This window comes from Rattus norvegicus, chromosome 1 (genome assembly GCF_021556685.1).
Source record: "Rattus norvegicus strain SHRSP/BbbUtx chromosome 1, alternate assembly SHRSP_T2T, whole genome shotgun sequence".
Classification (NCBI taxonomy): domain Eukaryota; kingdom Metazoa; phylum Chordata; class Mammalia; order Rodentia; family Muridae; genus Rattus; species Rattus norvegicus.
In genome coordinates this window covers 168,026,741-168,041,369 of record NC_141534.1, presented here as the reverse complement: position 1 = coordinate 168,041,369, position 14,629 = coordinate 168,026,741, and the positions used below count along the sequence as shown (strand labels likewise).

At 45.9% G+C, this 14,629-nt stretch overlaps 1 protein-coding gene across 9 annotated transcripts in view; it reads right to left on the bottom strand.

The window, feature by feature from the left end:
- Window positions 1-14,629, bottom strand: part of Fchsd2 (FCH and double SH3 domains 2) — a 320,482-nt gene that overhangs the window by 218,160 nt on the left and 87,693 nt on the right. For 4 of the 9 annotated variants that reach the window (XM_087558807.1, XM_087558783.1, XM_087558827.1 and 1 more), the window contains exons 1-2: window positions 7,262-7,694; window positions 5,506-5,603 (exon numbers count right to left, since the gene is read on the bottom strand). Coding sequence is in view for 6 of the 9 variants with exons in the window: in XM_087558783.1 (XP_087414909.1) it covers window positions 5,506-5,603; window positions 7,262-7,282 (119 nt within the window). In the remaining 3 variants the exon portion in view is untranslated. 9 annotated transcript variants of the gene reach the window in all.

Genomic DNA, 14,629 nt, shown 5'->3' with positions numbered 1-14,629 from the left:
GAATGAAGATAGACGTGTTATACCTAGGTTTTGTTTTAGTAAATATTTTATTTTGTGTGTTTGAATGTTTTACCAAAATGTTAAAACTGTGTGCCACATTCTTGCTGTGCCTGGAGAGGCCTTAGGAGGACATGAGATACCCTACAACAGGAGTTACAAATGGTTAGGAGCCCCCATCTGAGTGCAGGGGATAGAACCTGAGTCTTCTATGAGAGTAACCTGTGCTCTTAACCACTAAGCCATCTCTCCTACTTACGCCTAATTAAAAGGTCCCTGTATAGCATAATTCTACCCAAGACAAATTTTTGTTTTTGGTCTTTGAGACAGAGCCTTACTATGTAGCTTTAGCTAGATGGCCTGGAGCTCCCTAGTAGACCATAAAAACTTTCCCAAGTGTTTAGATTACAGATATGCGCTACCATGACCAGCTCTTAAAATGTTTATTTTGTTTCAAGTTTTTTTTTGTTTGTTTGTTTTTTGTTTTGGTTTTATTTGAAACAGTGTCTCACTATGTAGTACTAGCTGACCTGGGACTAATCTGTAGATAAACTGGCCTCAAATTCAAAAAAGATCCTCCTGTCTCTGCCTCCCAAGTACTAGGATTAGAGGCATGATACATTACACCATGCCTGGCTTAAAATGTATAAAATACATTCTTGTTTGTTTTTGAGACAGGGTCTCTCTCTACATAGTCCTGGCTATCCTACAACTCACTACATTCCCAGGTTGGCCTCGTGCCCATGGAAATCTGTCTCCTTTCTGCCTCTAAGTTCTTGGATTAAAGGAATGCACCACCATGCCCAGCTTAAATGTATTCTTAAGAACACTCATGGACAGAGCTATCATACTAGATAGGGTATAATATTTCCACAGAAGGGAATACAGAGCTTTTCCTATTACATGAAACTATAGAAAATTTTCATATGTTCTGTGTAAGTAGAAGGAAGTTCATAATAATTTATGTAGCAATCTGATGACACATGACATAATCACCTATTTTCACAAAATGTGTCAAACCAAAGGCATCTTTGAACCAGGACAGACACTAGACAAAGAGGCCTAAAAACATGTTTTAGCATGTAATAGTATATGCTACTTACAATTATATGGGAGTAAAAAAAAAAAGACTGCACTGATTTCTTTAAAATATTCTGCTAATGTCTGGTATACTACTCATAACATATTTTTACTTGTTTGGTTGGTTTGGGTTTTGGATATTTGAGACAGGGTCTCATTCAGTATCCTGATCTGGTCTGACATTCCCTATGAACCTAGGATGGCCTCAAACTCATGGTGATTCTCCTGCACCAGCCTCCCAAGTGCTGGGAATATAGGCATGAACCACCATGCCCAGATACATCTTAAATATAACAGGGATAAAATTTATGTTAAATAGCATAGTGAGGCTGAAAAAGATGAGGATCAGATCTCCAGCACACATGTAAAAGCAGGATGTGACAGTGCTTGCCTAGAAAATGACAGACAAGAGGATCCCTGGGAGTTGTTGGCCAGCCTGTCTGGCAAAATCATTAGGCTCCAGGTTCGATGAGAGGCCCTGTATCAAGCAATAAGAAGGAGAGGTGCTAAGGAGATGATTTCGTGGATAAAGTGCTAACTGGGCATAAGGACTCATTTGGATTCCCCAGCAACCACATAAAAAAGCCAAGCAGACATGGCAGTTTGTAATTCCAGAGACAGAGGATCCCTGTGGTAAGCTGATTAGTTAGCCACCCTAACTGGTGATCTTGAGGTTCAACAAAGAGCCTACCTCTCAGTAAATAAAATGGGAATGAGACCTCCAATACACATATCCACACACACCCACACAGACACACACACAGACACAGACACACACACACACACACACACACACACACACACACACACACACACACAAGCCACACCCCACACATCACACAAAATAAATAAAATGGAAAAATACCTAACATCAACATCTCACCTGCACAGGTGAACACATGCATATGCACACATCCATGCACATTGTGGTGGTTTGAATAAGAACGGCCCCCTATAGGTTCATATATCTGAATGCTTGATCATCAGGGAATGGCACTACTTGGGAGAGATTAGTAGGTCTGGCCTTGTTGGAGTAGATGGGACCTTTTTGGGGTAAGTGTGTCACTGGGGGTGGGCTTTGAGGTTTCAAAAGACTAAGCCAGGCTCAGTGTCCTCTCTTCTTGCTGCCTGTGGAGCCAGACGTAGAACAGAGAAAGTTACTTCTCCAGAACCATGTCTGCCTGCATCCCATCATACTCCTCACCATGATGACAATGAACTAAACCTCTGAAACTATGCAAGCCCTAGTTAAATGCTATCCTTAGTATCCCATGGTTATATTGTCTCCTCACAGCAGTAGAACACTGACACACATATATGTACTATACATATACATATAAGCAGGACACAGTGATATGTGTATGTTCTCATATGCAGAAATGGAAGAATAAACTGGTCTACATAACATGTTGCAGGCTAGCTAGAACTATATTGTCTCAAAATGAATGAATGAATGAATGAATAAATAAATAACACAAATTGTGTACTACAAGTAAAGACTTAACCTCTAACTTAAAAGCATTCACATGCATGAAGTAACCAAATCATACAAAATCAAAATTCCTTGTGATCTCAGAGAATAATTAACTTGCAGCAGTGATGGTAACCAGAACTGTCAGGTTAAAAAAAAAAAGGAGGGGAGATGACTATGGTGGCTGGTACACACCTGTTACCTCAGTCCTCAGGAAGCAGAGACAGGTGAATTGGTCACAAATTCAAGATTCCACAGCAAAAACATGAATGAAAATGCCAGAAAGGAAGAGGAGGAGGAGGAGGAGGAAGAAGAAAACTATAACTATAGAGTAATAGATAATCAGATTCCCGAGTGGCCAAAAGAGAAAGGATTCATTAAATGGCAATATTTAAGCTAGAGAAAGAAGTCTGTAGTCTTTACTACTATCTAGAAGGCCACAGAAAGAGAAGCTGCTGACAATATGGAAGATAAGACTACTAAAGAGAGATTGAAGAGAGGAAATCGTGAGGACACTGTTGTGATAACTAGGATATTGGTATAGCAATCAAAGCAGAATGGATGAATCAGGAGGAATTCAAACAGTAGCAACAGGAGGAACAACAATCAATATGGGCTTAGCTTAATGTATGTTGCATCCGTATGTACAGTCATTTGATCTGCATAACCTTTATGAATGAAAGTTGCTATCACCTCAATTTATAAATGAGAAAACTGGCGTTTAGGAAGATTCAGTCAGTTTTCAAAAGTCGGCATGGCTAATAGGTAAGAGTTTGGACAAAAATCCAAGACTAAATGACTCCAATGTCCAGACTCTTGACCATAAGCTCCTCTACTATAGTTCAAACAAGAGGAGAAAAGACTGTAATCAAGAAATCCTTAAAACACACCATCAATGGGTCTTCATGACCACATGCCCCAGGCAATGTCTCTACTTACCCATGAACTTTTCCTTCCTGAAATCCTTCAGAAAATTATTACTTCCTTCATCTAGAGATGTCTTCTAAAATATCTAGGTGGGCTTAACAGATGTACAAAACTGAATTTTTAACCATATAAACTTTTAGTATCTTGCAGAGGAATTTTTTTTTAATCCAAAAACTTGCTTGTGGCAGCTGTGAATGGATTCCAATGACATAGCACATGCTTATACAAGGCCTTGGGGTTCAACGCCCCACTTAACGTGCCACTTAAAACAAATACCTCTACCCTCACCACAAGACCATAGGAAGAAAACAAAACCAAAAGACATAGAAAAAGAACAAGAAGCTGGAAAGATGGCTCAGTGGTTAAATACAGTTCCTGACCTTCTAGAAGACTCAAGCTCAGTTCTCAGCACACATATCAGGAAGTCGTACAACTGCCTGCAACTCTAGCTCCAGAAACTCAACACCCTCTTCAGGTCTGCCTATGTATCTACACATGAATAGCATACACACATACAAAGATACCCACATATACAGGTAAAATCTAAAAAAGTACTTTAAAAGAGAAATTCAGAATTGAAATAGGGCACTTTCTAGTCAGAAAAGCGATCTTTGAATATTCAAAATTAATGAAAACATATTTATGTGCCTTAGAAATCCTACAAAGACCGTTGCGTAGAAGAAATGCTCAATAAAAAAGGGTCTAAAGTAAGCATGGGGGGGGGGGTCTTTAAAACGCTTAGTTATCCAAAACATACATAATTTTTCCTAACATTATATGATAATGCTTTTCATAAAACATGATGCTGCAACACTCTGGGAAAAATGGTTTACAGATTTAATTCCAACTTGATAACTATTATAAAAGTAAGAATTGGATGGACCTGCTCTATTTGAATATGCAAATCATCTTTTTATCATTTACAAAAATATTTGTTGAACTGTCAGTTTGTGCACTGCAGGATTGTTAAATATGTGGCAGGCTAAGCGTGGTGGTGCATGCCTTCAGCCCCAGAACTTGGAGGCAGAGGGAGGAGAATCTCTGTGAGTTCCAGGCCAGCTAGGAGTACAATAGAGAGACTCTGTCCCATTAACAAGAAAAAAAAAGAAAGGAAGGAAGGGATACTTCCTTCAAGAAAAACAATCCAAACTGAGCAGTGGCAGCGGTGTCTTTAGTCCCAGTGAGCTTGTGAGGCAGAGGCAGGTTGATCTGCATTGAAGGCCAGCCTGGCCTACAGAGTGAGTTCCAGAACAATCAAGACTACACAGAGAAACCTTGTATCAAACAAACAAAACAAACAAACAAATTCCTACTTTCTGCTCATATTTTACAGTATCTTTTTTTTTCTTTCTTTTCTTTTTTTTTTTTTTTTTTTTTTTTTTTTTTTTTTTTTGTAAACAGGGTTTCCTTGTGTAGCCCAGGCTGTCCTGGAGCTCCAGAGTACTGGGATTCCTGGGATTCCAGATACATGCCACCATGTCCATCTTACTATTCTCAGTTACAACATTCATCTTCACAATGTTAGTGCAATGTCTTATCTATTAAATTCAGAGTCTCCCTTGTTATGGATATAAGTAGCTTTAATAAAACATGACAGATCATTCTCACTAAATTGCACATTCAAACACAAAGTAGTATTTGCCATGTTTTAACAAACAGTGCTAGTCTAGTTTCATCTGGGGTGACTGCCTCATCCCAAACACTAACCATTAACCACAAGTGTCAGCTTAAACATGATAGAATTGTTAAAGCCAATAAATACCTTACGACTTAGTAAAAAAGGTAAAAATTTCCAGTTGGGTGATTACAAACTGACTGATAGATTCTTAAAGCCCTCGTTTTTCAAAAGTGTGTGTACACAGAATTCAAACTGTGTTAGTTCCAGTTCTAATTTCCAGCTGAGTCAAAATTCTACAGCCTGAAAGCAGGAAATCCAAAAGGAAATTCCATCATCAGATCCTAGGGCTTGGCAACTGGAAGGTTCTGGGCAGCAGATACAGAAGTTCTCCAACTCTTTACGGTAATCTTACCTCATATCTTCAAGTAAATCGCATTCTGCTTGATGTTTGGCTTGAAGTTTTGTCATCTGCTCACCTTGAATGTTTCTCAGTTCTTGTGTAACTTTCACCTAAAACATAGCATGTATTTATGAAGACTTTTACCACAATTTGAAGAAAAAAATTACCTAAAGAAGACAGTATTTTTTAGACTGTATACTTCTAGCTTTCCTGTCCCTGCCATCCAATTTTATTACTTAAGTTTAATGAAAAAAATTAGCCAAGAAATGTAAAACAGGGGCTGAATAAAAATTCACAAATACAAAAAAAAAAATGAAGCTTAAAGGGGTGCGAACTGTGATTCTGCTTTCTCTTTCTTTCCAAAAATACAGACATTAACCACCAGGAGCAGGGAGTACAGATGAAAGAGTATACAGTACCTAATACCTAGCGACTGAAATTTACATAATCGTGAAATGATATACATGAATAAGCTACATAAAATATTCCATAATGGCTGCAAGAAGGCACAGTCTCAGAATGATGCCCTCCGCTCTGACAGCGCATCAAATCACAATCTCTTTCTCACAAAGGAGAACTCAAAAGTGACCTTCCAGCATATGCAGGGCTTTTAAACTAAACCAGCAAGCCAGGCCGGGTGGCAGCCCACTTCAAACAGAGAGGACCGCCAAAGCCAGCTGGCTGGAGCCATCCTGGCCAGGCCGGACCCTAGGATTGCAATTGGTTTGTGAGCCTGGTGGATTCCTGACCACCAAAGCAAAGCTACATGGAGACCTGGGGTACACGTGCAGGGGGAAGGGGGAGGATCAGTAACTAGAAAAAAAAATCAGATTAAGAAAGGAAAAGAAAAGGAAACATAGATGAGTTACTCATAAGGCAAATGTTTGCCCACAAGGGAAGGATTTAACTGTCTCTACCCACTGTTCAGAGTAGATACCTAGTATCCATCTGAAAGATTTAAAGAGACAGGACACTGCCTTAGCAGTGCGGAAAGGTGTAGAAGGGAGCAGCTGGGAAGCTGCTGACAAGCCCCAGAGCACCTTCACTGCCACCTAGGCCATCTAAACCCCAACCGTAGGGCTCAAGCCACATCGCCAGGTTCTGGCTTTCCTACTGGGAGCTCTGCTGTTTCCCTGGCCTCCTAGCCCGAGGCGGGGCAAGAGGGATGGGGGGGGGGGGGTAGCAGGACCCGTCAATCCTTAATTTGCTTTCCCTTGGGGTGGGAGGGCGGAGACCGTTCCAACTTCTTTTCCGCAGCCCCGTGGGAAAAAAGACAGGCCAAATCTTGGGGCTAGACTTGAAACAAATCCCCCCGCGAATTTGCCAATGGGTGGAGTGTCGACAAGCGACTGGAGGGCTCGAACCTGGCGCAGACTAAACAATCCGTCACGCACAAGGCTCTGCAAATCTGCAGGGGCTCCCCCGCCTCTCCTCGGTGCAGCTCTGAGAATGCACTTTGCTCTGGGCAGCACTGCCATGCAGACAGACACACACTTGCATGCCCGAAAAAAACTCTAGCGAATGTCTAGGGGGGAGGGAGGTGTCTTCCCTAGTACAGAGAAGCACTGGCCGCCCCTCCGTCAGAAAGACACCCCACACACGCGACCCCCTGCCTGGAGCGGGCGGCAACTCTGACAAGCCAAGAGGCTAGAGTGGTCATGGCCCCTTGCGGGAAGGGGGAGGGGGCGCAGCGGTCGCCCCAGCCGCGTTCTTTGTACGCACCACCACCCCCCAAATCTCCAAAGCCCACCGCCAGCTGCGCCCTTACCTTCCTCGGCGGCGGCTGCATGATGCTGAAGGGACATCAATCCTCCGCCCACCCCCGACGGCGGCGTTTAAAAGACTGTGAGGGTGAGGAGGGTTGGAGAAAAGGGGGCGGCCCAGCAAGCTGCAGGGCGCGCGCGTGTGCGTGTGTGAAAGGAGAGCCTGAGAAGGAGAAGGAAGAGGAATCAATCGGCCCAGAGGCTGCGAGGCAGGCGAGCGGCAGGAGCACCCGGGTCGCAGCAGCGAGTGTGGAGAGAAGGAGGAGCGCGGGGAAGGCCTGGGGCCCGGGCGGCCCGGGGGGTGTGTGAGGAAAGGAGGCGGAGACGGCCAGGGGGCGGGGGCCGCGAGCAGGGGCGCTGGGGGGCTCGCCGCTTGCCCGGCGGCTGAGGAGGAGCGGCCGCGTCGTCCGCGCTCGCCGCCTGCCGCGGCCCGGCTGCAGCTGGCTGACGCGGCGGCCCCCCACCCACTCTGGCAGCCCGGCCCTCGCGGTGCCCAACGCCCCCGCCCGGCCCGGGAAGGAGGAAGGCGGCGCCGCGCTCCCCGCTAGAGCTCCGCCAACCACTCAGGCCGCGGGAATTTCCGGCCCCGGCGCGGGCCACAGCGCCCCGCTCCGGCTGCAGAGGGATGTGCTTCGGGCCACCGCCTGCTTCAGGATGGGAGGGGGGAGCCAGGCCGCGCTACGGGGCTCCAGATCTCGGTGTGAGAAAGGGGGAAGCTTAATGGATTTTTCGGTAGAGAGGAAGGGTGGGAACGGGAACGGGACTCGAGAAATACCCTAGTTCCCTCAGACGATGGAACGTTCCAGACGCTTCCCTTCCTCCCTCCCCCAACACCGAGAAGGCAGCTGGGGGCTTCCCGCGCGCCTTCCCGCCAGCCTGCTGGGGCGCGCGACTCCTCCCGGGAGCGCGCACGTGGGAGGGAGAGGGCTCTGCTCCGACGCACGCGCACAGGCCGCCCCCGCCTCCTGCATGCATCTGCAGCTGCACAGTTTGTGTGGGAATTGGCATGAGTAGAGGGGGGCTAGGCTCATAGTGGGATTGTTTGCGATAAGGAAGGAGGTAGCTAAGAGAATTCGGGATTTTTGCTTCCTCTCAATCCCTCAGTTGTACCCTCCCTCCTAGTCAGCTAAATGTGCACTGAGATTTTAGCCTGAATAAGTCCTTTTACAACTGACCGCAGGTGCCAGACCTATGCCATTGGAGGAGGGCAGGTGAAAATAACCTAAAATCGCCAGGCAAAGGAACGAATGGCCCTCTATTCCAGAGTACTTAGCCAGACATCGTGGAGTCGACTGGGGGAAAAAAATGAAAATCTCTTGAGTCGGCAACTCCCATATCACAGATAGGAAGGCTAGTGTCCTCAGAGAATTGGAGACGCCCTCAAGGTCACATGGCATGACTAGAATCCTTGAGTCAGGAAGGGTTATTTGGGATATAAGAAACAAGCAAGGGCTGTGTGTGAGGAGGGGTATGTTGCGAGGTGTTAGGGTGCATACCTAGCAGCCAGGGAGGCCCTGGGTTCATCACTAGCATGGCAGAGGAAAGAAGGAATAGGTGGAGATTTAAGAAGCATAGAGAGACAGCAAGGGCCACGGAGGAAACCTCTGAAGGAAGTCGTTGTCTGGAAAGGAGGACTTCTAGGTCAACCCGCTTTGACTGTCCTGAACTAGTTGGATGAACTCAACCTCATCTGACAGTGACAATGCTCATTCTCAGCAGGGTCCCATCAGGTACCTTCTTGCTCTGTCCAGACCACCTGAGGAGTACCAGGCTCCTTCTGGGTTGCTTGGAATAGTGGAAAACCCTCTTCCTCATTCTTCAGCACTAGCTTTGAGCCACAGATCCATACACAGCCACAGTATGGACTGGATCTCCCCCTCCCCCACTTAATTCAGAACTTGAAGTCCCAGATAGCTGTTCTCAGTTTGCACTCAGTTCCGGCAAAAAAGGAAGGTCAATGAAACGAGACTAGACCAACATGTCTCACCAGATAACCTACCGACTCCGTGACCAGAAGGTGGACTTGGACCCAACTGTTTTACATCGAGTTAACCCTCATTCTAACAGCGGAGTCAGAGTTGAGAGCTGTGTATAAACTAGAAAGCCTTCTCTACTATTTCTGGTTTCCTTGAAGCCATTTGCCACCTGTGTCCTCATTCAGATCCAGGAAGGCCTGGGGCAAGGAAACAGTGGATGGGAACCCAGAGTCCTGGCCTCCACTGAGGCACAACTACTACAGGTAGGGAGATGGCCCCATTCATCACACTCCTCCAGCTCTTGTTTCCTTCCTTACAAAATGGGACTTTAAAGTATCTTTACAGATGTGTTGTACAAATTAGAATTTCTCCTACTCCAGACCTGGCACATGGTCAATACTCAGTAAACATTCATTGATTCGTTCATTGATAAAATATTTGTTGCCACCTGACTTTATGGGAAGCTTATACCTAACACTAGGATGTGGAGGTGAGCAAGGCAGAATCACCCAGAGTTCCAGACTAACTATTGCATGGAAAGGTTAGGGTAACAGCACCTGCCCAGATGTCCAAGGTTTTCCAAATTCTAGTCCTGGGCACAGCTGCTCTGACTCAGGGTTAGCCTGCTTCACATCCTGGGAAGTGAATAGTGAAGATATAAAGTTTCTGGATGCTGGAAGATTTGGGCTCTCACCTGGACCATGGATCTGCTGTGCATTCAATGGATATTGTAGCTCATCTAGAGCATAAGATAAATGATACTGGGCATGGTCTCAAACATCAGTTAATGTAATCCCAGCCCTGGGGAGGATGAAGCAGAAAGATCAAGAGTTTGAAGCAGCTCAACTTATCTACAGAGACCAGATAGGTAGGTAGGTAGATAGACAGACAGAAGATGTGACAAAAAAGAAAGGAAAGTGAGACTGGAGAGACGGCTCAGTAGTTAAGAGCACTTATTGCTCTTGCAGAGGGCTAAGGTTCAGTTTCCAGCGTAGCCACTCACAACCGACTGTAACTGTAGGCCCAGAGAATCCAATGCCATTTTCTGGTCTCCGCAAGCCCCAGGTCTGCATCTAGGGCACACACATACATGCAGGTAAAACACTTGTACACATAAGCTGGCAAATCTTTTTAAATTTTTTAGTTTGCAGTGAGCTTCCTTATGGTTTCTTCAAGCTGATGTTTAGACAACCCTATGACATTATTTTCTTCATTTCTACAGTAAGAACCCTCAGACTCACAAGCTATAAGTGACTTGCCCTTGTTAGGCTTCCAAGTTCACCCTGCACATGATCAGCACTAACCCTCGGACTGGGATCCCAGGGTGAATGAAAAGGGGCAAAGGAGGAAACAGGCTGAGCGCCATCTTTAATCTCTCCACGTACTGACTGCAGGTACAATGTGACTGACCACCTCATGCTCCCACTGACATGACCTCCAGGACAATCTGCATCCCCTTAAATCCTAAGCCAGAATAAACCCTTCTTTGCTTAAGTTGCTGCTGTCAGATGTTACATCATGAAACCAAAATGGTGACTAATGTCTCCAGGAATAAAGCAGACTTGGAAGCATAAAATACAGGATGGAGCAAGGGATTTCTGCGATCTGTGGAAAGTTGACTTAAATGCCCCTTTTCCAACAAGTATGGGAACTTGAAGGGATTTGCTTCTGTAATAGTAGTCAGCACACTGCTACCAGGAAGATCTTAGGTTATTGAAGGAAATCTGTAGAGCAGTATGCTCTGTGCCCTCAGAGGCAGAATTAACAAAACTTTTTAGGTCTCAGGAAGGTGTTCCAGGCAGACCGATCCATGGAGGGAGGGAGCATTTCCATCCTGACGCTGTGCAACAGGTACTGACTCCTTTCCATCAAAGAGACCGCACACGGAATTCCTACTCTGGAAAGTTATCGACAGCGAGCATTTGTTGTACCTCCCTGCTTCAGACATTGAAATGAGTGTGCTTTTTACATTGGTTTTTCTTTTGTTCTCACAACATCCCCTCATAGTACATAGGACCCCATTTTCATAGACTGAGGCTCAAACAAGCATAAAATGAACTACCCAGAGTCACTGAGCTGGTAAAAGAGAACCAGCCCTCTGACTCTGAAGCAGTAGTAGGCACCTGGAGAGGTGATCCCTGCTTGGGCCTCAGCAAGCCCAGCTGAAGGCACTACTGAAGATGATTGGGTTTGAGGAGCCCACTCTCATTCCCCACATTACTACCCTGGTCTCATTCACCTTCCCTTTTCCCCACTGCCCTTTGTTCTCCTCCAGATGGATTCCCTCACCACAGCCCTCCAGGTAGCCTGGGGGCAGGTTACCTGTCTTCTCCAGTGAGCTCTCAAGACAGCAGAGACTTAAGCCCAGAGGCAAGTCCTTAAGGTGCAGGCAATGGAAGAAGAAATTTCCTGGTCATTTGGGGCTCCTGCCCATGAGTATCACAGCTTAGGGCATAAGGACAGGAGATATGGTTGGAGCTGGCAGACAGGTGAACTAAAGTTCTAACCATATCTTTGTTAGGTACTTGCTTCCAGACATGTCACTTCAGCCTTGGTTTCCATTTCTGCAGAAGGATAATAACAGAATTCTTTTTCCTGTCTCCTTCTTAGGGGGACTGCTGTGCAGGCTAAATGAACTGTCAGGTGTGTGGAATATGTAAAGAGCTGAGTAGGCATGTCAGCGAAGGACTGCCAGTCTCGATGCAACACAGAAGGCTGAGTGACTGTCTGTGTGGGGTGCCGAATGGAGCTTCTACCAATTGCTGCACTGTGATTACAGCTCTGAAAACCAAGTATCAAGGAACGGAACAGTCAGGTGGGTGGAAGCATGCCAGCTCAGTGATCAAGCAAACCTTGAGTCAGATGGCATGCTCCCTTTTCCGCCTCGGTCTGGCTTCTTGACAATCTTAAAGACACTTTTCTAATGGTTTCCCTTATTCTGTCAGAGGGGAGAGAATGAGTGTTAGAGTTGTGGTGAAAATTAAATGGATTGTTTCTGCAAGTGCTTCTAATTGTGCTGGCCCAGATTGCTCTAGTACTATTGTTGAGAGAGAGACAGAGACAAACAGAGACAGAGACAGAGACAGAGACAGAGAGAAGAGGCCGGGCTAGCAAGATAGGTCAGTGAGTGAAGTAGCCTGTTGCCAGGCCTGACAGTGTGAATTCGATCCCCAGGACCCATAGGATAGGAGAGAACCAACTTCTACAAGTTATCCTCTGACCTCCACATGCATGCCACAATACAAAATAATCAAAGCAGGTTTAAAAAAAAAAAAACTAAGGCCAATTTAGTGGTTCATACCTTTAATTCTAGCACTGGGGAGTGAGAGGCAGGAGGACCTCTCAGTTCAGGGCCAGCCTGTTCTACATATCAAACTCCAAGACAGCCAGGACTATAAAGAAAAACTCTGTCTCAAAAGCAAACAAACAAACAAAAATAAATTAAAACTATTTATTTGTTTGTTTATTTAAACAATTAAAAAGGCCAGCCCTACTAGTACATTTTTGTAATCCCTCCACTTAGGAGATAGGGGTAGGCAGTTCTCTGTGAGTTCAAGGCCATTCTGGAAAGGAGCTTCAGACCAGTCAGGACTACAAAGTGAGACTGAAAGGAAATAAATAATAAAGAATCCCCTCCTCCAGCTAGAGAGGTGGTTCATGGTTAAGGGAAGTGGCTGCTCTTGCAGAGGACCCAGGTTTAGTTCCCAGCATCCACATGGTGGCTTACAAACTCCAATTCCAGGATATCCAACACCCTCTCCTAGCCCCTGCAGGCACCAAGCACAAAAGTGGTGCCAGACATACATGCAGACAAAACAGTCATGCACATAAATTTTAAATGGTAGTGATGATGGTGCACACCTTTAATCCCAGAACACAGGAGGCAGAGGCAGGCAGATCTCTAGGCTACAAACTCCAGGCATAATGGAGTACCCCTTTAATTCCAACACTCATAGGCAGAGGCAGATGGGTCCCTGTGAGTTCCAGGACAGCCAGAGTTAAGAAAGGCCATGTCTTAAAATAGAACTAATAGGAAACAAATCTTTTAAAGGGTTGTTTTATAATTCCCATGAGGGAAGATTAAGCCCCATTGGAGTCCTAGGCCTGCCTCTCTCTTACTGTGGGCTCCTTGGAGAATCTCTGGTTCTTCCTCAGCTAGTTTCTTCATCTGTAACACTAGGTTTCCACTAAGAAGCTTTTCCAAGGCCCAGCCTGGTAAGCATAGAACCCCTCAGGCTGAACTTGAAGAATCAGGCAGAGACCCAAGAAAAAAGATGGAATTGTGGGGTAGGGACAGAAAGATGGGCAGTCTGCAGCACTGTCCATGATATGAGCTGCCTTGTAAAGGAAGTAGGCCCTTCTCAGCCTACTATTTTCCCACAGTCTGCCCAGCTAACACCTAAACAAAACATGCTTTCCTGCTCCCTGCTGCCTGCTGGAGGGTGGGGAGCCAAAATGAGCGTCCTGGAGGCTGGCAGACACCCTGGCATCCTGCCTGTGCTCCCTGGGCACCCGCCCTTCCCGTCTGCAGCACCACCCTCAGCCCTTGCAGACCCTCCACGCCCACGCCACGCTCCCCTCCACTTCTACCCTTTCAAGATACCCCCAATTTCTAAGCCAGCCTGACTTCCTAGGCCAGCTTGGACCACTAAGTCCAGGTTTAATTCTCACTGTGCTGTTGTGGGCAGAGCATCTGGCACCAGAATGCCTGGAGTGGCTGTCGGTCGCCATGGGAGGGAATTCCCTGGCTCAGGAAAACGCTTCCAGAGGGAAAGAGCAGGTGGCAGTCTCCCCACAAGACAGATGCCGCCCACAATGTAAGCAGAGCCAATCCTGGGGTGAGAAGCATCAAATCTGACAACACACACACACACACACACACACACACACACACACCCCTTCTGTCTGATGCTTATCTACACTAGGCATATTAATACTAACCCATGCCTCATAATAGCTACCATGTGGTAGACTCTAATTCCAAACACTTCACCCAGATACCTAGTTTCACAACATCTGAGGTAGGTACTGTCATTGGTCCCATTTTATAGATGAGGCATTGATAAGTAATTTGCCTAAGGGCTCAGTCCCTAAGTGGCACACTGGGACGTGTCCTCAGTTAATAAGGCCAGTGTGTGCTACGTTAATCTGCCACTGGATGATAGTACCCCCCCTAAAACATCCCATCTGCACTTGGAACCTGGCAAAATACATCTAGTATGTCATAACCCAAACACTTTGACAGATCTGCTGAGGATGAGAGCCATGTGGAAAATAGCATTTAACCCTCTCTTAGGATGGAGTAATTTTTTTCCTTTCCAAACAAGATCTCCTGTATTCCAGTCTATCCTCAAGCTCCATATTCAGCCAAAGATAACCTTGAACTTCTGGTACTTC